At 34.9% G+C, this 26796-nt stretch overlaps 4 protein-coding genes and 1 long non-coding RNA gene across 6 annotated transcripts in view; 2 read left to right on the top strand and 3 right to left on the bottom strand.

The window, feature by feature from the left end:
* Nucleotides 1–453: 453 nt before the first annotated feature.
* On the bottom strand, nucleotides 454–2679 carry LOC139906253 (uncharacterized). Its single transcript, XR_011781627.1, has 2 exons — nucleotides 1426–2679; nucleotides 454–1350 (listed from the first exon to the last, which is right to left on the bottom strand). It is a non-coding gene; the product is annotated as an uncharacterized lncRNA (long non-coding RNA).
* Nucleotides 2680–6973: 4294 nt separating this feature from the next.
* On the top strand, nucleotides 6974–8204 carry LOC121122866 (uncharacterized). Its single transcript, XM_040717935.2, has 3 exons — nucleotides 6974–7003; nucleotides 7045–7226; nucleotides 7287–8204. The coding sequence occupies exons 1-3, from the start codon at nucleotides 6974–6976 to the stop codon at nucleotides 7939–7941; spliced, it is 867 nt and encodes a 288-aa protein (XP_040573869.1). The 3' UTR covers nucleotides 7942–8204.
* Nucleotides 8205–8455: 251 nt separating this feature from the next.
* LOC121122538 (coiled-coil domain-containing protein 40-like) lies at nucleotides 8456–11043 on the bottom strand. Its single transcript, XM_040717556.1, has 2 exons — nucleotides 10713–11043; nucleotides 8456–10642 (listed from the first exon to the last, which is right to left on the bottom strand). Exons 1-2 carry the CDS (start codon nucleotides 10969–10971, stop codon nucleotides 8595–8597), a joined length of 2307 nt encoding a protein of 768 aa, XP_040573490.1. The 5' UTR covers nucleotides 10972–11043; the 3' UTR covers nucleotides 8456–8594.
* A 258-nt stretch (nucleotides 11044–11301) lies between these two features.
* On the bottom strand, nucleotides 11302–13362 carry LOC121123178 (clathrin light chain). Its single transcript, XM_040718301.2, has 2 exons — nucleotides 12876–13362; nucleotides 11302–11952 (listed from the first exon to the last, which is right to left on the bottom strand). Exons 1-2 carry the CDS (start codon nucleotides 13196–13198, stop codon nucleotides 11733–11735), a joined length of 543 nt encoding a protein of 180 aa, XP_040574235.1. The 5' UTR covers nucleotides 13199–13362; the 3' UTR covers nucleotides 11302–11732.
* Nucleotides 13363–14199: 837 nt separating this feature from the next.
* LOC121123533 (exonuclease 3'-5' domain-containing protein 2-like) overlaps nucleotides 14200–26796 on the top strand; it is a 46680-nt gene continuing 34083 nt past the window's right edge. Inside the window, exons 1-4 of one of the 2 annotated variants that reach the window (XR_005866023.2) lie at nucleotides 14200–14603; nucleotides 14689–14834; nucleotides 15660–15829; nucleotides 15887–16082. Coding sequence is in view for 1 of the 2 variants with exons in the window: in XM_071890825.1 (XP_071746926.1) it covers nucleotides 14285–14603; nucleotides 14689–14834; nucleotides 15653–15829; nucleotides 15887–15892 (648 nt within the window). In the remaining variant the exon portion in view is untranslated. Of the gene's footprint in view, nucleotides 14604–14688; nucleotides 14835–15652; nucleotides 15830–15886; nucleotides 16083–26796 lie in introns of those variants that run through there. The other variant, XM_071890825.1, reaches the window with a different exon arrangement.

Genomic DNA, 26796 nt, shown 5'->3' with positions numbered 1-26796 from the left:
TTTATGGTTGCCCACCCCATTGGATCTTGGAGACTGAAATTTTGCATGGGCGCCTCTTTTCAACCTGGTCTGGCTAAGAAGGAGTGCCAATTTTTGGGAGGGGCATATAAGAGGGGCTTATTCTAAACCCTAAACACAAAAAATGTTTGGTGGAGCTCAAGGAGCCTAGATAGCGGGTTGAGTTAAAAATCAAAAAGGGACTGGCGGCTCAAAATATAAATATACGAACAAGTACGCTTTCATAATTTATTCAAAACCAAAAAAGTTATGGGAAAAAAGAAATCTGTGAAAATTGAAGTTTGGGTTTTTTTGGGTTTTTTTTTTTTAGGTGTAAAAATTGGAATTCGAATGGAATATTGGATTCGTAGATAAAGGAAAGCTTGTAGAAATTTGTCTGGAGATTCGTTTGCATATAATTATAACATGTAAAAATGTATGTTTAACTGAAATATCTGTCATTTTCTGAATTATATTCTCTTTTATTCATCAAACGTTAATTTTCAATTTATATGAAGAAATGCCACAAAACGATGCATTTTAGACATGAAATTTTAAACTCTAACTAAACATATAGTATTTTGTATTTTTGGAACATTTTATTTACTAATTTTTGCAATATTCGCAAAAATGAATCAGTTACCAAGGATTATTTTTCTTACAACATTATTCGCCATAACTTTTTTTGTTTTTCCAAGTACGAAAAAACTATTTTTATGTAGATTTGTGTTCCTATTTACAATGACAATAAATACAATCAACTACTATTTTGCATAATTTATGAAAAATAGTTTTTGCAATTTCTTCGCACATTTTGATTTGGCAGTTTTTCAAGAAAATTCAAGATGAATTTCTCATCTAAACAAATTTTTCATGCATTTATGTTGGAGTGTAATTTGAAGTAAAATAATACAATTTCTTTTTTAAATTCATAATAACTCATAGGTATCCACATATTAAATCCGAATGTCTGTGTGGGTGTGTGAGACATAGAATAACGGCCAAACCAAGGTTAATAGGAATACAAGGTTATACCATAATGCGTGTACAAATGATGTTTGACTTCCACCACGGTTTTAATATTGACGTCATAGTAGATGAGGGGTTGCTTATTTTGTCAAAATCTGTTTTTCATGCCCAACAGCCGGTACGATACATTAAATGGAAAATTCTAGCAATAGTGACGTCATAGAATAAGAGTGCTTGCGTGTTTTGCCACAACCTGCCTGTTTTGCCCAGCACTCGGACCAATACATCAGATTGAACATTCTTGCAAGCCCGATTACATGATGGTCTAACCTTGTATTTCTATTAATCCTGGGAATTGGTCGTCTGAGATTGAACATTCTTTTCCTTAACAGTTGTCACTATTATTTAATTCCTAAGTAGTGAACATCCCCTTCTATTACATTAAATTATATATCAAACCTGATTGAACATTTGAGAAGGGAGCGTAACCCTGAGGATTTGTTGAGGAGTTATTATTGTAAGTCCTTGTTGGACTCAGGGTAGAATTGGGGATAAACATCGGAGTAATTCTTCCAAATGTCCTTGTCTATATCCTTTTCTCCTTCCTCCCTTGTCACAGCTGATTGTAGCGGATCTAAGGAAATATCATGAGCATTATTCTTTCTCTCCTCCAAAATATTCTTCCAATTGTTAAGGTTGCCATGTTGATTTGTGGTTGCTTTTTTTTAAATGCTCATTCTGCACTGATTTTCACCATTGGCCATTGGCTATTTTACAATGTCCAAGGTATATATACCTTGGAGTAGACCTTTTTCTAAGGGCAAAAAAGCACGAGGAGAAGGCGTGAACTTGATTGACTTATTCGTCTAACTACTTGATGATTTCGGGCCTTTTTCTGTTTCTTTTTTGAGGAAAGGTTGCGTGGTACAATAAAGATCACGACATGAATATTTTTTTCTTCTCTAAACCTTATAATCTCTTTTAAAAAACAGAAGGGTTCAGAATTAAAATATCCAAGGCAATGCGAGCAAACTTCTTATTATAAAAAAGACTGGAACGATACCTACCAACACCAACATGCAGCGAAAATACTTCTTAAAATGTTTTATGTCTTTATTTTTTGTTTTATATTATTGCAGAAGAATTCTCAACTAATTTCAATTTATTAATGTCCCTGGTCAATCTACTCTAGTATATTATAAAAGCGCCATATTATAATGCTCCCCGTGCCGATTTTTTTTTTTTGAATTGGTATCGGAAGAATTATGTTTGTTTCCTTAACGGCTGTCATTATTATTCAATTATTGAATAGTGAACATCCTTTCCTAAATAGATTCAATTACATTCAAAACCTGATTGAACATTCGTGTGTGATCATAAAAGACTGAGAGTAGCCCTGAGGATTTGTTGCGGAGTTATAATTGTCAGCCCTTGTTGAACTCAGAGTAGAATGGGGATCGATATTGGAGTCATTCTTACAAATGTCCTTGTTTATATCATTTTCTCCTTCCTTCTTTGTCACAGCTGATTGAAGCTGTCTAATGAAACGTCATGAGCATTATTCTTTCTCTCCTCCAAAATATTCTTCAAATTGTCAGGGTTACCAAGTCGATTTTCCGTTTCTTTTCTTTTTTAACATGTCTTTCCACACCGGATTTTCCTCACTAACCATTGACCAAAATCCATAGATTATAAATATTATCTCATTCAATATCTATTAAAAATATGTTATTACATTGGTATGGAATATTATTTTTGGTTGTAGTAAAAACTAACTATTATATTGGAAAAAATAAAATATTTTTTTCCATCTATTTTACTTTCTTTCTTTAAGTCGATCACCTTTTTTATAGATATCCTGCCATTTTTACGGATATTTAGCACAAATTACTTCAAATATCACTGTGCAGCATTGCCATCAAGTAGTATTCAATGTTGGCATTGAATCTTTTTTATTCTTCAAGCCATTTGAAGGAGTTTTATCAAGGTATATTGAAAGTTTCTACATTCTCATAGTCAAATATCATCTTTGATCTCCCATAAATGCGTCTCCTTCAATTATAATGCAGTTAAGGACGTCAATGAAAATGCTCTATGGAGTATTATTTACCTTCCATTTAGAATAGTAGAACGTCTATTATTAATTATTTATTAAATATATTTTAGGGCTATCTCTTTCTTCACTTGTTTTTGCGTTTGAATAATATAGACAAAAAGATTGTTATATGAGAAATACTTGTAATAATAGAAGGAATATCGTACATAATTTGAATCAATCACAATGTGTAACACCTACCTTAGAATATGTGGGATGTTCACATTTAATTGTAAGTAATATTTGGCCTAATTCTTTGTTGTAGGGAATCTAATGAAATATGTGCAACGCTTGTTATATGTACGTCCATAAGTAATATATATATATATGTATACAGGGTGGACAAAGTAAATCCGGAATAACTTTAACGGCTAATTATGTGACCTGTATAGGAGATAGAAAGATTATTTTGTATTCATTTGAATGCCATTTTTAATATAAAATAATTATTTATATTGAACGCCTTCGTTCTCGATCACGATCTGTACACAGCGCCTGAATGCCTGGTATGCCCTTGCTACCGCTTGGTAATCCAGGTCCTTCATTGTTATGATGAAGGAGGCCTTCAAACCACAACTGTGGCATGGTCATTCTTCCAAGCGATCATCTCCACCATGCTCCACAGGTAAAAATTACAGGGATTTAGGTCCAGGCTGTTGGCTGGCCAAAGAACGGGGCGAAAAAACCGGCACATTTTGTCCTAAGAACTCTTGGACAATGTTGCCCTTATGAACAGGTGCTGAGTATTGCTGAAATATATATGGGTTCCCATCAGGGGCCTCATTCATCCCCATAGGATGACCACGTTCTTGTAGACCTCCTTGTTAACCTTCTGGTCCTTTTGGAAGAAGTGATGGTGGTGGGGGAGCATAACATATTGCTCCATACTGATGACACCCAGCACCATAACCGAAGCCGGATTCTTTGTTCTCATGACTGGTTGGACCTCATCAGGATCAAATAAAAAGATAACTAGAACCATAGGATTGAAGGAGAGACTAACTGGTCCTTATGTCCGTTGAATGGTAAAAAGGTTAGACCAATCAAAAGAAAACTGAGCAGGGACCAATCCAACACTACTCGAAGTAGTAGTTTTTAAATTACATCCTGACGGAAAAAATTAAAGTAAACAGTTAAAAAAAAATCCGTTCATCATCATTTGGGCTCCCGTCGTTCCCTTTAAAGAGCCGTTTCGTTCGCGAACGACAAATCACTACTACACAGTCCTAAGCTACACTCAAAAATGAATTTACGGAAAGCATACATACAAATATACTTAACTTTGTTTAACTAATATAGACAGAGATTCAAATAATATGAATCGCAGGTTCTGGGTTGTCCATTGAAATAAGATCACCTCCAGGACTACTGTCTATGCTCTCAACAATTTAAGAACGTCGGACAGGAAGAAGGGCTCTGTTGAAAAAGCCAAATTAGACCCGAAGGAGTTAAAAAAACATCCCAGGCCGATCCCTTCAAGTCCATCAGGGCCCATGCAAGAGTCTCGGGATTTCAAACGAGACTGTCCGGAGAGCTATCAAAAAAGGGTGTAGAACGAGCCTTATGAGGATTGAGAGGCCACTTCTGACACCAGCAATGAAATAACTCCATCCATTCATACTATAGTATTCATTTAGTTGAAATTCTATTGTTAATTAATAAATTATATCTTGTTGAAGTTTAAATTCAAATTATTCAGATTTTAATGGACCACTCGGTGTATGTAATATATTTATATGTATATTTTTCAGAAGTTCGAGACCCCCAAAAAAAAAAGTAGGAGGTTCTGAACACCTCTTGTAATCTTTTCTTTTTATCATGACACGCTAATTTTAAAATCATACTCTTTGCTACATTCAAATTTGTTAGATCAAGTAGGAGGTTCTGAACTGAATTTAAACTTTTTATTACTTGCAACTGAATAAGTCATATGTTATTTATATATGGAAAATCTATTCCATTATCCTTATGACATCCTCATCTCATTTTTTGGGCATTTCAACTTGTACAATTTGCTTAAAAAAGTTATAACTTGTACACGACATATGGATGGAAATATGTCACGTGGACACCTTGGAGCTTTTTATTGTAGTAGGGCTTGTGTTTTAAAATTTTTTTGAAACAAAAATTCTAAAATTACAATTTTTGGCGAAAAATTTGAAAAATTAAATCTTTCTACACAAATAATTGAAAGATTAAGTTATTGGGAAAAAAATTTCAAATGTTCTTTTTCTTGTAAAAAAGTTTCTGAAATTAAATTTCAAATATTAAATTTTTCGAGGAAAATTTCAAAAATGTCTGTAGTTATTCAGAGAAAATAAAATTTTTAGGAAAAAAAATTCAAATAATAAATATTTTGGATAAAAAAATTTCAAAAATCCACATTAATTTATAAAAATTATTTTTTTTGGAAAAAAGTTTCAAAATTCCAGAGCTTTTCATAAAAAATGATTTGTTGCTGAATAAAATTTTTAAAATTAAATTTCAAAATATAAATTTTTTTGAAAAAATTATTATTTATTCTAATTATTATAAAAATTATGTTATTTAATTTATCGAAGAAAAATTTCCATTATCTATAGCTGTTCACAGACAATAAATTTCAAAAATTCCAAAAATTCATAGCTATTCACAATATATTTAATTTTTGGAAAGAAATTCAAAACTTCAGAGTTGTTCTTAAAAAATGATTTTTTTTATAACAAGGTTTTCAAAATTAAATTTTAAGTATTACATTTTTCGGAGAGAAATTTTAAAAAGAATATCTATTCACAGACAATTAAATTTTGAGGGAAAAAAATTTCAAATATTAAATTTTTGGGATAAAAAATTCAAAAATCCAAGAGTTGTTCATAAAAAATGATTTTTTTTATAGAAAAATTTCGAAAATCTATCATTATAGCTACAACTCCTCTCCCCTGCGGCGCCTCTATGTAGAGTACTTACAAATTACAATATAAAAATTTTGTAATTTGTTTGGAGCTTAATATTTTATCAAGATTATTATTTGCAAAATACGCTTTTAGTATCTTGTAATGAAAGATGATTATATATATTTTTCTTTATTTTTCCTCCCCTTTAATCACTTCAGAGTCATTAGTTAAACATTTCCCAGACATTAGTAATAAAGAAAGGAGAGTCTGTGGGTCGTATGAAAATGTTTCCACTATAAACTTGAGGAACTTTTATTTATCATTAATTATGAATCAAACTCTTGCAAAATTTGAGCTATATTACATAGCGTATGGTACGTCTAGACCAAGTAGCTAAAAAAAAAAAGCTTTCAAGCCCTCGGGTAAGAAGAAAGGTATTTGGACATGTAGGCCCTCCTCTTGTTTATACCTTAGGTATATCATCGATTCCATGCAACAATATAATTATATATGTAAATAACATCTTATCTTCTCCATAACTATGGAATTACGCATTCTGATATGTATGACGTACCCCGGTGTACATCCTTTCTGACTCTCTCAAATTACGTGAGGCAAGACGAACTGTGATCGGAGCATTTACGTACATGATATAGCTAGTTTTGTACTGCCACCACATGACGTCATATATGTACAACATGGACAATAGTGAATAATAATTAATAACCTTTCCCTCTTCTTATTGTAACCAAGGAGCAATTATCTGGATGCTTTAATACTTGATGGTTATTGCTTAATAGTATTGACTTGAGTAGTTTGACTATCTATGTATAATGAATTATAATATTGTATATAAAATCGATAGAAGTAACGAATGGTCTTTTTGAACGACTAGGTAGACGGTGGATTCTTTGGGCTTGCTACGCAATATAATATTTATCAATTATTATCAGACTCTTTTGACACACTTTGTGAATAAGTGGAGTTACTTAGCAACTCTGTGGCTGGGCTTGATTAGTGATCAGTGGATCCCGCAGATATGACAAAGTTATCTTTGGTCCTTATTTTGGTTCTCTGCTTCCTCCAGACTGGGATTGGACGGAAGTCTAGTGGAGCTCTTCGTCTAGGGGAAGCATTGGCGGGGGTGGATGGTCCAGTGGCGGGAGTAGTAGTAGTAGTAGCGGGGGTGGATGGGGCACTTCTTCCCAAAACAGGGGTAATATTGGAGGAGGGGGATGGAGTACGGGTGGATCTTCCAGTCGTGGAAGTGCTGGAGGATGGAACTCTGGGGGGTGAGTGTACATTACCTGAATTCCCTGTCCTATTAATTATTTCATCCCTTACTTTGGTAGGTCCAATTCGAATACAGGCTCTGGGAAGAAAGGAGGCCTAGGAAGTCTCTTTGGAAGTAAAAAAACAGGCTCTGATTCTTCCTCTGGAGGAAAGAAGGGCATCCTGGGAAGTTTCTTTGGTAAGAAGAAGACATCCAACGAAGGATTTGGTAAAAAGAAAAAGGGCTCCAAGTTAAAAACCCTGAAAAAAGCTGCTGTGATTGGTGCTGTAGCTTATGGAGGCTACAAAGTCGGACAATTAACGAGCCGTTTTAGTAATTTCGGTCATAGTAATAATATGGGCTATGGATTTAATGACTGGAACAGATGGCGGCAACAAGATGGTTTCTTGTGTCGCAACAATAACGATTGTGTATGGATAGACCCTTCTTTGGAATGTGATGACTATAAATTAGACTTCTCCCCCAGTAATTTGTGGTTTGGAGGTGATGTAGCCAGCATCAAGGGAAAGTGTGAATGTAGAAATAATTTTCTATGGAATGACGACGATTTACATTGTCTTAAAAGGAGTGGTGGTTTCGGTGGCGGTGGTGGAGGCGGGCTCGGAGGTCTCATCATTTCCATCATTGTCATTATGAGTATGGTCTGCTGTTGCTGCGTGATTGGATGCGTCTTCATTGTAAAAATGTTCATAGGAAGAGCTTCTGAAGGATAAGATAAGCAATGATATTGTGGATTCATGCAACATATTATTATGCGAATATTCAATCGATTATATAAATTACTTTTCGATGGAACTTGTATGTATAACGTATATACTTGATGTGAACTGTGTTTTATCAGCTCTGGTTCCTTATTATTCTCTATAATTATTAATTATACTCAACTTTGTATCAAATACCTACATGCTTTTTCTTCTCTTTCTTACACTATCAGTGATCACTTTGTTAAAGTAATATAGTCGTCAAATCGTTTTTATCACTTTTTGTTATCCTGAGATCTTGCACTTTTTTATGAATGTTTTTTTTTTAACTTTTTTTTAGAAATAAGAAATTAAATTACTGGAATCCCACATACCCTTCTGATGAATACTATAAATAAATCTTTTTATAAATGTAATGTTACTCATCGTTATCTATACGCTTTTAATTTTATCAAAAGGTCCAATTTACTAATCAAATGCGCGATAAGCTTACTAACCACAAAAGAAGAACACACTCACTACAGACTTAGACCCCAGTATAAAAAGGAAGAATATTAAATCTTAAATATTTATTATGTATTTTATCAAAATATAAGTTAACTAATATAATTCTAACTGCTTTTCAAGGCTGTGTTCTTTTTACTCCAAAGTGTTTGCTAAATGAGTTATATCCTCATGGAATTGAGGAAGGACCGAGTCAACTCCAATAGACTTTCCCTCAATTGAAGATTCTCCTCTTTGACCCTCTCTAAAATATCTTTTATTGTCTCTTCCTCAACATTTGCTGGAGTGTAAATCCTGTATTTCCCCTCTTCTAGAGCCTGGAACCACTTGATCTTGTTTTGGCAGTAGACTGACTCACGGAGTTTCGAATCTTTGGCTTTTTCTGTTCGAGCTATTTTATTTGTCAACTCCTTGATGTTTTCATCTATCTTCCTAAGGTGATGAATATTCAATGATAGTTCATCGCTCATTCCAGTACTCTGTTCCTTAAGAATATTGAGCTTCTTAGTCTCAGAACTATACAGCTTCAATAATTTTCTATAACGAATTTTGAGCTCATTCAACTTCTTGCCCTCCAATGTCTTTAATACCTTCCTTTTGTTAGAATGATAAGAGGCCGTATGTTGCTTTTGAACCATTTGTAGTCTATCGACCATGTTACCTCTTTTGTCCATTGATTCTTTTATGAGAGACAAAGTCTCATTTATTTTCTTACCCAGAGTCTCAGAATTCAGAGTTAGTCTGTGAATTTTTGCTTTGACTTGTTCCATTTCTTCATTCTTCTCTTCGTTCATCACAAAGGTCTCCTTACAAGCCTTTAATCGCTCTTCCCATTCAAATAATTCATTCTCTGCGTTCATCAATTCTAACTTTGCCTTATCTAATTCAGACTCTGATTTATGAATTGAATTACTGATGGCATCTATTTCTTGGGATAGGGTATATATTTTTTGTGCTTCCAGAGATCGATGACTCTCTCCACTTTGCTTAAGGTTATCGATACGAATTTTTTCTTCGAAAAGTATTTTGTTCAAGCGCTGTGTCTGACGATCTGTCATACCTATTTTCTTGTTTACTTCCACAATTTTACTCTCCAAGTAATTTAGTTTTAAATCCATCTTACGACGCTTTTCCCTCAGAATAATAACTTTCTTCATTACATCATTCAAATGGTTTGACATTTCATCTCTCTCAGTCAATTTAGATATATATTGGGTTTGACATTTCAACCATTGGGTTTTGGCATTACCATTATACACCTCAATCTCTTTGATTTCCTCTCTTATGGCATGAATCACATCATCTTCCAAAGGATCATCTCTACGCTCATTCAACTCTTGTTTAGTGACACAACGCATTTCGTAAATGTTCCGATTCTTATCCGAGGTACCTTGAAGTTTCCTTGCCTTTAATTCCATTTCCCTGCGTTGAATATCAAGCTCTTGAATTGATTGGTGTAGCTTATCCTTCTCACAATAATCAGATTTTACGTTGCATGCCTTGTTTATAATATCTTGAAATATGGTGTGAATGGCTCTCCGAAGCTGAGAAAGAGTACTTTCTAAATCTTGAGATTTGTGTCTTAATTCGTTTATAATTGATTTAATATGCCGTGTACTTTTTTTAGATTTTGATTCAACATTAATAATTTCAAAAATCTCATCCATAAGAAGGCGTCTAGCATTTTCTAAGTTCTGAATCTCATTAAGAATATTTTCGTTATTCCTTTCAATTTCTTGGAGTTCCTTAGATGTGTTATAATACGAAGCCAATGTTCGTTCCTTCACTTTCGTAACATTAGCTAATTCTAAGTGTGATTCCTTAATTCTCGACTTGACGGAATACAAGCAACTTTCAAAACAGTCCTTTCTCTTTATATGACGCATTTGCACTGCTGTGAAATATTCATGTCTATTTTGAATTGATATAACCTCCGATTTTGCCTTCTCTGTAGATGCAATTGTACTTTTAATTAAAATATGTTTTTCGTCCAATGCTTCATTGAATCCAGCAATGGTTTCATCCCTTTTTCCGATGTTGATAATAGCCAAATTCCAAGCTTGCATAATTTTTCTTTTATCAGTTGTAATTTGACTAATATCTTGTTCTGCATTACGAATCAAACTCTCTATTTCTTTTGAATGTGACACCATTGCCCCGCACTGGCTACTGTACTCCATCATAGTTTGATTAAGATGTTCCATTCTTACTGAGGGGTAAAAATGAATTTAGTTGTAAACTCAAGAAGGAAATAATAATATTAATAAAGGTCAAAATACTTGTTAAACTATCCAAATATAAGTCTTGGACTTTTTTATTCTCAATAATTGCTTTAATATCCGATTCCAATTTATTTTTAGCTTCTTTTTCACAAGATAGATCCCCAGCAATTTGCACTCTTCTTGCCTCATAACCAATTTGTTTATGAAGCAATGCGTTAAACTCATCTCTCAATCCCTGTCTTTCGGCATAATAATCACGTAGTTTCAAAAGGTTTTCATCCAGTTTTTTTTCATTGACTAAGTTATCAGATTCCATCTTGGACCTCAAAGAAGTCAACTTGGTTCTCTCCTCCTCTAAGAGGTTAACCTTGCCTTCCTCCCTCTTAAAAGATCCTGCTCACTACATAGTTCCTTCAGTTTGATCTCTTTTTCGCTAATGATCTCATTATGCTCCCGTTTCAAACTCTTTTGTTCTTCTTTTGCTTCACGGATTCTTCGCAAAAGATCTTTAGTAATTTCATCCTGGATTTTGTTTAATTGAACTGCTGTGTCCGTGTCTTTCATTGTCAGAATGATAAATGAAAAGTTCATACCTGCTTTGCGAAAGCAATGATCAAATACTCTTTAATGATTAGACAATGTCAGATTACAAGAGGAAAAAATATATTAGTATATTAATTTATGTATATATATATTTAAAATGCTATCAGTTTACATTAAGACTCAGAAGTAGGATGCAATCAATATATTAACTTGAAAAATTATAGAAATAATTACAATGAGAGCGATAACCTGCCAAATTTTATAATATATTCAGTTATCACAGATATACTAATTTCTTCAATATTCGAAGAAAGGAAGAGATAATTAATAAACCACTACATTAATGATACAGTGAGATTAAAATAACTACCTTAGAATCTTCAAATGAAAAACTCATCAAATATGAAAAATCCTTCTATTATTAGAACATAATATTTCAATCATTACAAAATTAAGAAGAACTTTCCACAACATACTTTGATAAAAGCAAAAAAACAAACAAAAAACATTAGAAAAAAATTTAAAGGATGAGGATTAGACTTTAACTCCGGTTTGCTTCAATTGAAGTAGAATGTGCCTCATACGAGACATATCCTTAGAATTCCTATTATTTTTAGTGTTAAAGTCAACCAATTTATAGACACGCTCCCATTCCGTTCCTGGAGTAATATCATTCACTTCAGCCACGAAATCCTTTTCTGATCCACGGTTGCTTTCCTGAGTCAGTGTGAGTTGTTTATTGTAATTTTTGTACCTGTTTAAGAGAGGGGATTAAAATACAATTGGAATTGAAAGATATATACACTATTAGTTTGACCGCACAATCTAAAAATTGGAGACCCAAGTACAAATTCAATGATTACAACCTTTTAATAATAAGGAAATAACTTTGGTATGATCTCAACTTTTTCGAGATATTTGGACAATTAAAAATGTGGAGGATCACAAAAGTAAATTGTCTCATTATGTGGAGTAAGTTGTGACCTTCTCTCTTATATGTTATTCAGAAGAGGGACTCTGAGTGAATCTGTGGACTAAGGAGATCACATCTTATTAATTCATAATGACTACCGACACAATCCACTTGACTAATTAGTAATTATTACTGAGACCTTTTCTTGTATCTCGAAGACACAAGAAAATGTCTCTGTAATAATAAGGAGAGAAGGGAATTTATAAGTAAAACTCAAGTAATAGCTATATTATTATGTATACATTTCTGTCATTTATTAAATTATTTTATTTTTATAAATTTTCTCACATAGTTAAATGTGTGAGGAAATTTCATGAGCCTAAAATGAACCATCTATGTGATTCTATATAATGAAAGAAGCTGAAAAAATGAAGTAGTCATTTATATCGAAAAGTTCAAGATTACTCAGTCACTGTCGAATATATATAACAAATAGTGGAATCACTGAAATCAAAAGAAAACCTATGTCAAATAACTTTTCTTAATGCCTTCATTTTATTTTTTGGACTCCTTTCATATACCCAGTAATAATTATCCCCTGAATTTGCCATAAGAGACAAACTCACAATGAGGATCTCTTTCAGTTATTTACTGATCATTTAAAGTTTGGAATCATTGAATTGAATTTCGTGTAAGGTGCGGACAAGGTTATGGAGTCAAGACCCAAAACAGGAATGGACTACTGATGGACAACTCTCCCTCACCAATCCTCTAATTCCTTTTTGGCCTGAGCCTGAAGCTCCAACTTCATTTTCTCTTCCTTTGCATCCTTCTCCTCGAGAAGCTTCTCATTCTCTTCCTTCCATTTACGAATGGTCTCCGGAACAGGCTTCGTTGGGGGAGGAGTCAGAGTATTGAAGAGATCTTCCTTCGGCTCTACATCAGCCTTACACTCCACAAATTCAATCTCCGGCTCCTCCATGTCCACCGGTTTTTCAGTGATTTCAAATTCGTCAATAATATCACCAAGAGCCTCCTTTTCTTGAGCCAAGAACTCAGCGGCCGGATCTTCAACAGGGCTATCCATGGTAAATTCAATTAGTAGTATTAGGAGAGGAGTTGACAGGTGAAACAATTTCAAGAGGCTCCGCGAATGATGGATGGAAGAAGAACCTGAGTGAGTCTCTGAGAATTAATATGCAGAGTAGAATGAAAAAGAGAGTGCTCAGTAAGAGAGCACGTAGCTGAGGTGGGGAGAAATTCAGAGCTAGCTCCTCAGATTGAATAAGAACTCCCACTTTTTTCTAGCTATTTATTAACCTCCCTAAAAATCGAGATGTCACGTCATACATCAGCAGAAAATGAATAAACATATTATTATCAAGGAGAGGAAAAACAGTCTTACCATACATCGATCCCCAGTTTGGCTAGAGATGGGGTTGTTTTTTACTGGCGTTAAAAGTAACAAGGAGTTGAAGTTGATGATATTTTTACTAAATGAAATGCACAAATTGGCAATAAATCTTTATGTAACTTCATCAAATGACTTTATGAGTAAAAAAGTCTTACCACTTGTATTGAATACTACTTGGATTCCATGATACAAAGTGATATTTGAATATAATTAAATTCCCTAGGAAATGTCTAAAATTGTATCATTTTTCTATTTTTTTATGGATCAGAGACGAGAAAAGTAGGATAATTAGAGAAAAATATCTTATTTTTTCCATTGTAATACTCTATAATTTGGAAATAAGATTCTATAATTTATTTTTGATACACTTCTAAAACTAGGCTTGAGTTTCATTGCTTAAGTCAGACCATCATTTTTTGCTGACAAACATTTTTTAGGGATTCCAAATATTACCCCTAAATTAAAGAGGTGCTTATAATACCATGTGATGTTAATATAAAATTGCAAGTACAACAAATATGTGGCTTTATAGTTGTACAAACTTCATATGAGTTTACCAAAATGATGTTTTTTGTCTGAACAGGCTGCGTAACTAGAGCGTGTAGAGCTCCTTCCCTTCATTCGGCCTAAGGTATATAGAATGTTCTAGTTACCTAGATTTGTCTATAGTTTTCTAGGCTAGGCCGGCTATTTAAAAAAAACCATTATCAGTCATATCATATTACTTATTTTATATATATTAATAAATACTAAATAGACATGAGTATGAGAGCTTTCATTCGTTCGAGCCCCCTCTACGATAACGCGCGACTCTTGGCTCCTGATGGAGAACTCTTATGCACATGTGATAATAGGAAGGCTTCCTGGTATGTCTCCAAAGGATTGGGCACCTATGACTCATCCTCCACAGAGAAAGTCATGGTGGTCCGTCTCTCATTCGAGCCCCAGGGGCGCCCCATAGGAACTCATGGGGAGTACTACACCAAAGACAAAGAAAATCGCTGCGTCGTTTGTGGGAGGGAAGACTTTGTTCTCAAAAAGTATATTGTGCCTCGAGACTACAGAAAACATTTTCCACGTACGTACGCAGATCCTTTCCACTTCCCGGGATTCCTTTGTTTGTTCATTATTTCTAAAAAATAATTGCCTCTTTCTTTTATTAGAGAACATGAGGGATCATCAGTCCCACGATGTCTTATTACTCTGCTTTCTCTGCCACAAAACATGGGGTCTCAAGGATCTGGAACTGCGTAGAAAACTCTCAAAGCATTGCAACGCTCCTTTAAGTACCCAACTGAATGAAACTGAGGTAATCATATTTTATATGTGTATTCCATGTCAAATCGACAACAAAAAAAAAAAAAAATGTCCCCCCGACCCTCTCAGATTTGGATGATTTTTGGAACACAAGCTCAAATTCATGAGTAAATTGAATATGTCAAAATTTCAGCACTTAAATTGTGCCTTTTGGGACCGAAATTTTCAACGACGTCAAAATTCTGTTTTCTTTTGTTAGTCTATATTAGTCATAAAATAAGATATAAACACGTACGTAAAATTGACCAAATTCCCGGAGAAAAGTAATATATCCCTGGGAGCTATGATAAAAAATCCAACACGATTTTTTGCACAGTGATACCCCAACATATGTAGATCATGTTGACAAAGTTTCATATTCCTAAGAGTTGGGCACCTTTTTTTATTCTTGATTCTTGCTCGTGTAATTATGATTTAAAAAAAAAAAAATCGAAATTGAGGTAAACAAATTTAGATACTCTTGTTTTGATTTCAATTTTGGAATCCTCATACTTCAAACTCGTCAAGTAACAAAGTTCAAGAGGTAAACTCTTTGGATCAAGAAATATACAAGAAAAAGTAGGGTTCAGTAATAAGACATTAAAGTGACGTTGACAATTTTTGACTAAAAAAGGCAGTAGGACAAGTATTAATATCTCATGAACAACTCAAATTCATGTGCTGAAATTTGGTACACTTAATCTACTCTTGAATTTGAGCTTGTGTCTCATAAATCATCCAAATCTGAGAGGGTCGGGTGAGATTTTTGGTATATTTGCCATGGAGTGACCCAAAAAAAGAGTATAATGAATAACCTCATCTTTTTGCAAGAGTTTAGACGTAATGGAAGTCAAAAGTATTATTTCCGCCGCAAGGGCTTTATCCAGAAATAACGGGAAAATTCCCCAGGATAGAGTCAACATTTTGGAAAGTACGCTCCTGGATTATTTTGATGCAGATGAAATCACCGATTCCCTCCTTCAAAAAAGCATGTTCACTCAAGCCAAAGTAGTCTACAAGAATTTCCGATCCACTTCTTATACTAATATATATTTATATACTTAGTTTTAAACATGACGTAAACTACTCTCATGGAAAATTGGTATTTGATCATTTTACATCGGATGAGCAGGGAATAGAGTCTCTTGAAATTCTCTGGAGAATGCACTTTCTTTCAACCATGGAACCTAAATTTCTCCCAGAGTTGTGGTCTGTGAATCATCATCAGAATGAATCCATCCAATGTTCCAATGTGAATAAGGTAGATTCTAATGAATTATATCGTCGATATATGGACTTAAAAACATACTAGTGAATAAATAACTAGGCATTATGTATGTTGAATTGTTTTGTTATTAGTTCAGTATGTATCTATGAGAGTGTATAATTATTGGGTGATTATATTTCAGTATATTTAATTTTGAAAAAAACTGAAATCCTGATTGAAACTCAATCCTATCCCAATATTATCTTTTTTTTTTAAAATTTGTAACAAGAGTATTCAAACTACAACGATTCTTACCCGTCAACATTTAAAAAAAAAAAATTATATTAAATGTTTCATGAATTAATTACTCATTTCATTATTACACGTAAAAAAATTCAATCTTTAAATCGAATCCTGAATACGTTTCTTCCTTGACAGTTTATTAAAAATGTTTTTGATAAAAGACATTATATGGGCCAATTGTGTTTGTAATTAAATTTTAAATAGGATTCAATTCAGGGTTTTATTTATCTAATCAATATTTTTGTTATAAGGAACTATACGTGTGCTCTTAATTAGATTGCCATTCTTTGAGCAATTAAAATTGTCCTAATGTTAGACTTGGGATTTTTGAGCATTTTTTTTTGCCAAAATAAGCAAAAAAAGAGCGCTAAATTTTTGAAAAATGAGCACCCAAAATATCAAAATTGAGTAATTTGTATTCAAAGAAAAATACCGTTTTATACGAATAATTTAAAGTAATGAGTGTTTTTTTATATTTATCATAATTTATTCATAAATTTTGCTATATTATATGGATAAATCAAGATTTTAAAAAAGATTTCCTTCCATTAAATTTTGCCTTAAATTAGTATTGGTAGTTTTGAGCATATTTATTAAAATACGTCCACATTAGGAGTTGAAGCAAATTTAAAGTTTGAAGGAGTCTTATTAGACGGAGGCATCTCATCAGCACCACCACTGATATTACGTCCAAACTTTTGTATAAATAGAAGGTTGGGATTTGGGAGTTTGGCGCAAAAGTATTTCTCAATTATTGCAAGATTCGATGGGGATTGTTCAACAGTAGATTTTGCGCCAAATTTATCCTTCCTCTAATTGCCTGTTGTCGAAATCTAGCTCCCTCCCGGACCCCTTATCATTGCATTAGTTTAAGCAAGATTATTCCAATCGCTATCTAGCATCATTTATTTTTGTACTTCGGTACAACTACATTTCCACTTTTTCTTATTTTATAAAAAAACAATAATCTTAATTTTTGGACTATTATACATATATTGAAAACATTCTAGTAAAATCCTTAGGCAAGGGTGCTCAGCTACTAAATGAAACAAATAAAGTAATTTGAAGTCTAACTTGGTTACTTTGAAAAATACTTTTTCCAAGTAACTGTGGCAACTCTGTTTCTGACTAAACCAACTTTTGAAATATGTATAACGAATTTCATATTTTCCAATTTAGTTTAACTGAAGCTGTGAGATCACATTAATTTATTATCACTTCAACCCGTAAGAGTTCCTATGGACTATTTTTGCTTATAATATCAGAGTTGAATATGCTTTACTGAGGAAGATATATATAGAAAAGAGGACCACATTATCTTCCTAATTCTCGGATCGTCTTCCACCGTTTTTTCCTATGACATATAGAGTCTCTTAAGTAATAAGGGAATCGAAAGCAAAGCTTGAAGTTTCTAGAATTACAGCAAAAATTCAGCTTTACAAATTGATTCAATGACATTTTTTTTTTGTTTGTTATGTACCCATCAAAGGACTCAAATCAATGAAAGAGACGAAATAAAGTAGACTTTGAAAGAACCCGGCTTCAGTTATGAGTGAAGGATGATAACTCTTTGTTTCTCACTGGCTTTTTCATCTGAGTATTATTTCTCTTCATCATGCTCCTCAGTTCTTATTAGTAGAAGTATACAATGATTCCTTAGAAGATATATGTAGAGCTACTCCTGGGTATTCGAGCCAATGGATGAGGAAATAACATATTTAGATGTGTGACAACATCTGCACTATAAATGATACTTCCATTAAAGGATATAAACATATACCCGGATGTTTCGCGAAAAATTTATCATTAGTTACCAATGCCACATTTTACCAAACTTGAGACCATGCAATTTTGACTGATAAAAAAGGGGGGAGCATGAGTACTGAGAAGGGGAATTATCCATGAAGAAAATGCAATCTTCCTTGAAAACAAAGAAATTGTATTTCTTAGTAGAATATGAAAGAAAACACGCGTTTTTAAGACTCAATACAACCTCATCTATGTATATTTATCTTAACATATCCCTAAATCCAGAGGGATCCATATATGTAACCTCAATCTCCAAATCAATGTTTTCCTTCTATGATTCTGGTGACCAGTAGGAACTGTCACCACCCCCTGAGCGTTCACGCCAGGGGTCTTATAATAGTTACGGTCGTACGTGCCATCTCTCTGGCGTATAGCGACCGGACTCGTCTGATTTACTTTCAGGTTTTCAGAAAAAGATCCCATCTCAGAAATAATTTTTTTTTCAATAGTGTAGTTTTCTCCTGTTTGTGCTCTCAGTTGTTTGTTCAAGACCTGTTTGGTTATTTCAGAAATCATTTCAGCGATTTTCTGAATCATTATCTCGTGCAATTATAGTCGTCTCTAGTATACAGTATTTACAGTAGATAACTAGTATATTGTATTGAATAAATAATTGATTTTCCTTGAGGAAAAGACGACCTCGTCTTTCTTTCCCGATATACGTCCCTTTAGGATTCAACTCACTCATGTACAGCTCTCCTAGCTCGTACCTTACAGAGCAACGTCACAAAGAATCCTGAAAATATAATGATTAGTAAACTTTCAATACCCACTATACCGTATATCCAAAAACGATTCTCTTCAATCCTGGCAGTTCTTGCCATTATCCTCAACCCGGGAGGGTCATCCTCAACCATCTTCTTCTTTTTGATGTAAAAACAAAATAGGATATGTTTTGCTGGCCAAAATATCGAGAAAAGAGAAGCACATTGTTTTACAGAGTCTTGAGTCATCTTCCACTCGTTTTCCAATGTCAAGAGACTCACAATAAGTAAAGAAATCAGGCGTAAGTTTGAAGTGTCCAGGTTATATAGTTACACATATAAATCATATATCATTGAGTCCAACTTAGAAATATGATTGAGATGACTGGTTTCTGCGTTATATACATCAAGGATACTGAAGAACTCTAATCAATGAAATAGTTTTCTTTTAGTAGGAGACGAAGCACAACACAACGTCGACTCCATTAAATATAATACATAAAGAGTTAGACATGTACATCCTGAGATTGGCTTGAAAAGCTTCTTTGACCTAATTGAGTCCTATGTTTTTGGCCTACCATTGTTGGGCTTTGTGTTCATATCGTGGCATCATGTAGGTGCTTCTGGACTCCAAAAATAGTAGCCAGGTATGCTCTAGTAGCCTTGAGGATATCAGCGAAGGGGAGTCCGGCGTGCAGTAGTGAAGCTACCTCATTCGCTGATCAGCCATAGTCGTTGACTTGATTAAAAAAAAAAGTTTTTGTCACAAGTAAATTTTGACAGAGTGACTAACTGGAACCGTCGGATATTTGTATGTAATTTCACCCAACTCCTAGTTATAAGTAATTGAATTTGAGTCTCAATTAATTTACACGGACGTTTATGTGATCTTTTACTCCAGGCTCTCTGTAAAATGTCTTGATTTATTAAGTTTTAAAAATTGTCTGAAAATGTGGGCTCGATATAGATATATCGAGACGATAATTGTTGACTTGAAGAGAGAATTAAAATCTTTTGTGAGAGGAACGAAATTATATGACATTGCTCAACTCCTGCTTGTACCTAATTTAATGTATACGTTTATGTTGCGTCTTGACGAGGGAGAGACACAAACTTATTTATAAGGTGGAGAGATCCAGGATGACCGAGAGACAAATGAGAAGAAGAAATGGCGTGGAGGAATAAGACTACACTGTTTATAAGATCATATGTATTCTTTATAATACAAAACCATACTCTAGTTTATTTACAAAATACATGACTATTTTAAAACACAGTACTTTAATACACTAAAGAACATACAAGAAAATAAATGAAATACATAACATGTTGCGTCTTGACGAGGGAGAGACACAAGCTTATTTATAATAGGAGAGATCCAGGATGACCGAGAGAAATGAGGAGAAGAATTCACGTGGAGGAATAATGTAACACAGTTTATATGTTCATGTGTATTCTAACTATACTCTAATATATTTACAAAAGACGAGACTATTTATAACACGTAAAACACAGTACTTATAATACATAGACGAATGTACAAGAAGATAAAAACATGTAAGGAAATATTAAATACATAACATCACCCCCCCAAGCACCAAATCCATGGCGGTGCTTAAACAGGTTCCTCTCCATGAACAGCAGCCTATAGATCCGCTCCATCCATGTCCAGGCGCGGACAAAACATTCTTCCTTGTACTGCAAAACTTTATCTCCATAGACGTGCCGTGCTCTCAGCACGCGCACCGGAGAAAGGAGGACAATACTCCTCATAAAGGTTTTAAGGACCCGAGCACCTTTCTCGTCCCTGGGAGAAATAACATTCACCCTTGTTGAGGTTTTAAGGACCCGAGCACCCTGCTCGTCCCTGGGAGAAATAACCTTCACCCTTATCGAAGTTTCAGAGACACGAGCACCCTGCTCGTCCCTGGGAGACATCTTGCTCGATGTACCCTCATCCAACTCGGGATGATCCAGGAGAGAGACCGTTGCACATCCATTAACCAATGATGTGAACGGGAGAGTAGGAACAGCAGAGAACCAAAATTGCGTAGGACTAAATCCATTTTTAATTATGTGGTCCCTGACCCGGACACACACTTCACTTCTTGAAAGGGACCAAGGTTCTCTTCCTTCCTCCATGCGCTGTGGAACCAACGTTCGCAATTCCCTATTATACAGTAACTTTGCTGGGGTTTGTCCATTTTGCAAAGGTGCCGCCCTATATGCCAGTAATGCCCTGTCAATTTCCCCATTTTTCTTAAGAAAGTTTTTTACCGTTTGCACACCCCTTTCTGCTAGTCCATTTTGATGTGGTTGTTTTGGAGCTGAGAAACGTTGCTCAAATCCCCACTCTTTAGCAAATCTAGAGAACTCTTGACTAGAGTAACATGGACCGTTATCAGAAACCAGTATCTCGGGTACTCCATGTCTTGCAAATATCCTTTTTAATTCCATAATCACTGCGCTTGCTCTTTGATTTGTTAGCTCCGTAACTTCAATAAATCTGCTATAGTAGTCTACTACTATAACGTAGTATTTTTGATCGTATGTAAATAGATCTGTTGCAACCATCTTCCAAGGTCCCAAAGGCCACTTGCTTCTAATTAGAGGCATTTTCTTAGTCATTCCATATTCTGAGCATTTTGAACATGAGTCTATTAGTTGTTCAATTTGACTTCCAATCCCAGGCCAAAATACAGAAGACTTTGCCCTCATTTTCGTTTTAACAATTCCTAAATGTCCGTCGTGTAGTTTATCGAGAATTTCACGTCTTAATTCTACAGGAATTATTATTCTTTCTTTATACATTATGAGACCTTTCCAGATATATATATCCTCCCTGTAACGATAGTATGGGCGCAACAAACTTGTCTCTCAGATGTCTATCTCTCTGAGTTCCAAATTCGCAATGCTTGGATAGCCCTTTGATTTTCGTAAAATAATCGCTCCATTCCTCATGTTCCCCTTTCTCCGCTGACCAAAACAAATAGGAATCGAAAACAACGTTCCTTTTAGGGCTACAATATGCTTCCAATTTCGTCATTATAACCTCATAATTAAACTTCTGATCTCCTTGTAGATCAAAATTTTGATAAATTTCCAAAACCTCGCTTCCCACTACCGAAAGAAGGATTGACGCCTTCACCGAATCCGTTAAATCCTGGAAGCAATTTAGGTATCTCTCCAACCTGATTTTAAATTGCTCCCAATTGTAGGCAATTTCCTTCCCCAGCTTCATTGGAGAAGGTGAAGGTAAGGATGGAGTGAGGCCCCCACTTGGAGCTAACGTATACATCACTTCTTCCGTCATACTTCGTGATTGTCTCTTTATTTAAATTAAACACCTGACACCATGTTGAGTCTCTTAAAGTTAGATGAGCACTGACTAGATTTCTTTATTAATATTCCCGCGTCAGGGGTACCATATGCATTTACATACATAACACTAGATTCTTAATTTTATCAGTACCATTCTCACACCGGTTTGTTGTTGCCATTGATTTGTACCGATTATACTTTGATTTAGTGGCAACATTACCACCCATTATTTGTAGTACACGTTTGAACTCCGTGTTACTCATTGAGAAGTTATTATCACGAAGGAAGTTATAATTACCAGCTCCTTGCATGGCATATTTCATACCTTTAGTGTCCACTCTAGAGATCAAGTCATCTCTAACGAGTTCTTGAAATTTGGTTTTGGAGTGGACTACTACTCTGTTAAACTTAACAGGAATCAACTCAAAGAATGTGGATGGGAGTTCACCACGAAGTGAGCGAATATACTTGTTTCCTGATTTAAGAAGTGACTCCATCCGTGCATTATAAGCAAAGCTTGCAGTTGCCAAGATATTCGTTATTCCAAGTACACCATAACTTAATTTTGCTTCAATGAAGCTTATGGGGGCATCATGGAAGAGACCTGTGATCTTCCTCACATATTTTCTGATGGCGATTTGAAAGTCTTTGCATTCACCAATTGCTATCTTAGTTTTAGTTAATGAGTAAAGGTATCTAGGGAGTACATTGGTTTTTTAAGATATGGTACCTCTGTTTATGAGATACGTATGCTTCGTCTAACCTTTTCAACCGGAGATTTAGGTCAGATATCAGATCAACTCGCTGCTGGCCATAACTAGCATATCTTACACCTAGATACTTATAGAAATCTTTGAGCTCCATATTATTAATTTTCCCACTCATAGTTTTTAAGTTGTGTGTTACATTCACAGCTGTACCATTACTACCTGTCCATAAGGTACTTGCTCTTACAGTCGAAAGCAAGCCAGATTTTTTACTATTTAGCTCAAGTCCTACTTTAAGGGCAGCCTCCTCAAATTGAGTTAGGTATGATTGTAGTCCAGATATGCTTTCACTGATTAAAATTGTATCATCGGCATACATCATTCTGTCAATTGCAACAGAATTCTCGATGATATAGGGTGCTTCACATTTAATATCATGAAAGACAGATTCCATCACTAGGGTGAATAATGTCACAGACATGGGATCACCTTGTAGTATACCACGTTTGAATTTGGTTGGTAATTTTCCCTCAAGACTTGTACTAGCATTCATATATACCATGTAAATGTAGTTTATTATTGGGGAGGGGATTTTATGCATTTTAAGGGCTCTTATCATTGATTCGTGGCTAACTGAGTCAAATGCTTTACGCATATCTAGCCAGGCTAGTGATATAGGCTTACCACGAATGTTTGAATGTTTTATGAGGCCTTTAAGTATAATGTTATTGATTGAACACCCATCCATTTTTCGGAACCCAACTTGCTCTTGAGAAATTTTAACTATTTGGAGTCTTGCATCAATTATTCTATGCAGGATTCTGACTATATGTGGGAGGACAGAGATTGGTCTGTAATCCGCTGCAACAGTTGGTGTCTCCTTCTTAGGAATAAACGTTGTTCGTGCAGTCAATAATCGTTTATCCATTTGGCCAGTAGATATGGCAGAATTTAGATGTTTTAACATAATATTGTTATCTAGATTAAGGATGTCAGACCCAGTGTAACCGAATGTGTCCTTTCCGGCATTTCTTTTTCGAGCATTTCGGGCTGTATTCTACGAATCACGCGTGTTATGTTATCCTGTAAGGCTTCAATCGTGTTCGGCTTGTCCACATAGACTAACGACTTTACATAACCCCACAAGAAATAATCAAGAGGCGTTAAATCGCACGATCTTGGTGGCCAACTTACAGGCCCATTTCGTGAGATAAGCTGCTCACCAAATTCATCCTTCAACATGTTCATTGTTTCACGAGCTGTGTGGCATGTGGCGCCGTCTTGATGAAACCACATGTTAACCAAGTTCAACTCAGCTAACTGGGGCAAAAAAAAAAGTCGTGTATCATGGCTCGATAGCGTTCGCCGTTGACGGTAACGTTTCTTCCACGATCATCTTTGAAGAAAAATGGACCGATGATGCCACCAGCCCATAAACCACACCAAACTGTCGTTTTTTTCGGGATGCATCGGTAATTCATTTATAGCATGTGGCTGTTCATCACTCCAGATGCGACAGTTTTGCTTATTTACGTATCCGTTGAGCCAGAAATGAGCCTCATCGCTGAACACAATTTTTCGATAAAACAGCGGATTTTCATCGAGCTGTTCTAACGCCCATTCACCAAACATTAGACGTTGTGGTAGGTCATTAGGCTTCAATTCTTGCACAAGCTGAATTTTATAGGCTTTCAAACCCAAATCGACACTTGTCGATTTTGCACGAATTTTGATAATAAATTTCAACAATTTGCAATCGTTGCTCATTTGTAAGTCTTTCCATGATGAAATGGCAGAGTATACTGAAAACTTTCCACTTTAACAGCTGACGTAAGGACGCCATTATCAAGCAGTGCTGCCAACTGAAAAACTTAACTCTTAAAAAATCACCCTTTATTAAGTAATGATTGATAAAGCCTGAGATGCTACTTTGGCTCCTAAGGAATCTGGTTACATAATTAATATTGTACATGTCCATGAATACCTTCTGGTTGGGCACAATGGCAAGTTGAAGGTCTAGTTCAATACGTTTTGCGTCTAAAGTAACTAGTGATTTGAAGTCATCCCGCTTAGCTAGTGTGTTTTCAAGTACTTTTGTCTGAACAAGGGGAATCCCTTGTGACAGAGTTGTTGGGATATACTTTCTAACTTGCTGAGCAAGGTAGTTAGGGTCTATATTAGCCCTGGTCACATTTGCATAAGTTAATTTCCCTTTATTTGCACTTCTATTTTCTACTGAGTCAGTAGGGATGTGTTCTCGTTGTTTATTTTGTACTTTTTTGTGGTTGTTTTTATTAACATTGTTATTAACTTGAGTATTTTTATTCTCAACATTATTGGCAATCTTATTTTTATTAGCAATCTTATTTTTATTACGGGGGGCTTTAGAGGTTCTCACTTCAGGCGCTGCATCAGCGGTAGGTGGTGGGGAGGGTGCAAGTGAGGAATACCATTCAAATAGATGTTCAGGTCTCCATTCTTCGAAACCACACCTTTGAATGTCATGTATTTTTAGCAGTTCATTTGGAGTACATTTGACTTTTAGAACTGGGTTTATGGGATTTAATGGAGCATGAGCTTGGATTGTTGATTTTAGTATAGCAGGATTGCAGTCTTTTATTTGTTGACCATCAAAGTCAACTAGTTCATCACAAGCTATATCAACTATTGGTTCACGAATATCTAAATCTTTGGGCTCGTCACAAGATTCGTGCACAGGCTCATCTATAGTCATGCTAGTTGGGGGTGATGGAGGGGCGGGTATACGCTTCCGCGTCCTAAGATTCATTGTGATACATGGGGGGGTTGGTTCTCTATTACGTTCATTTATAGTAACCTCGGGGAATATATGTCTTTGTATCTCATCACTCACAACACTATCTTGGTACCTTCGAATTGATGAAGGGGAATCAATTATAAGAGAGTTGTGTGATGAAACAGTGTTACCTACAGCAAAGATAGGCGTTGGTTGTTGGATAATATGGGGAGAAATATCACATGGTGGGGTTACGTTTATTCGTTTAGACTCTGGTGAAGAGTCATAAATGATTCGGGTTCTTTTCAATCCCGGTAGAGCTAATTCTGATTCCATATCAGTATTTGATGTAGGCTCTGAGTTGATTATACCCCCTATTGCATGAGTACTATCAGTAATCTCATGTGTAATATTACTTAATGTGTCCTCTGTTAAAGAAGGCTTTATGGTTTCCAAATCTTCACCAACTTGAGGTACATCTGACTTATCAGCTAAAATAATGTCCTCAGTTAGAGAAGGTTTATTGGTTTCTAAAACTTCTTGAGCCTGAGTTACATCTGATACATCAGCTAGAGGATCAGTGATATGATCATCTGGGAAATCAGGTTCAATAGGAACAGTTGGGCTTTTAATAGTTATGGATTGGATTTCAGCATCAGCAACACTTTCGTTGCTTGACGATGTGTCAAATGCTGCAATTTCCGGAATTGTTGATTTTTCCTTGATAGCCTTTCTTTTCTTATGCTTTCTGGGAGATAATAGAGATCTGAGGTTAAACGGATTTTCCTCATCACTAGATGAGTCTGAAGCTGCTTTATTAAAAAAGTTAGCTTTCTTAGTTTTTTTAAGATGGGTTCCTAAGGATTCTAAATATATTTTGCCAGATTCTAGATCAGAAATAATATTATTATAATGATCCGAGTTAAGCATGGTAGTTATCAGGTATGCATCTTTACCTAAAGCATTATCAAATTTGACAGATAACTGAATAACATCCCACTTATGTAATAATGCATCTTTTGCAATTTTTAATACTAAAGCTTGGGCTTCATTAGACCATCTGTGGATGGGGTGATATTAAGTTGTTGTTTTGGAGTTTAGGGTTGATAATAAGAATCACGTAGTACGTTTGCACACTGCACTTATTTATTACTTAGTTCTTTGGAGAT

This window comes from Lepeophtheirus salmonis, chromosome 8, assembly GCF_016086655.4.
Source record: "Lepeophtheirus salmonis chromosome 8, UVic_Lsal_1.4, whole genome shotgun sequence".
Lineage (NCBI taxonomy): Eukaryota > Metazoa > Arthropoda > Copepoda > Siphonostomatoida > Caligidae > Lepeophtheirus > Lepeophtheirus salmonis.
Note: the sequence above shows the minus strand (reverse complement) of the source record. Positions and strands in the feature narration are given on the sequence as shown.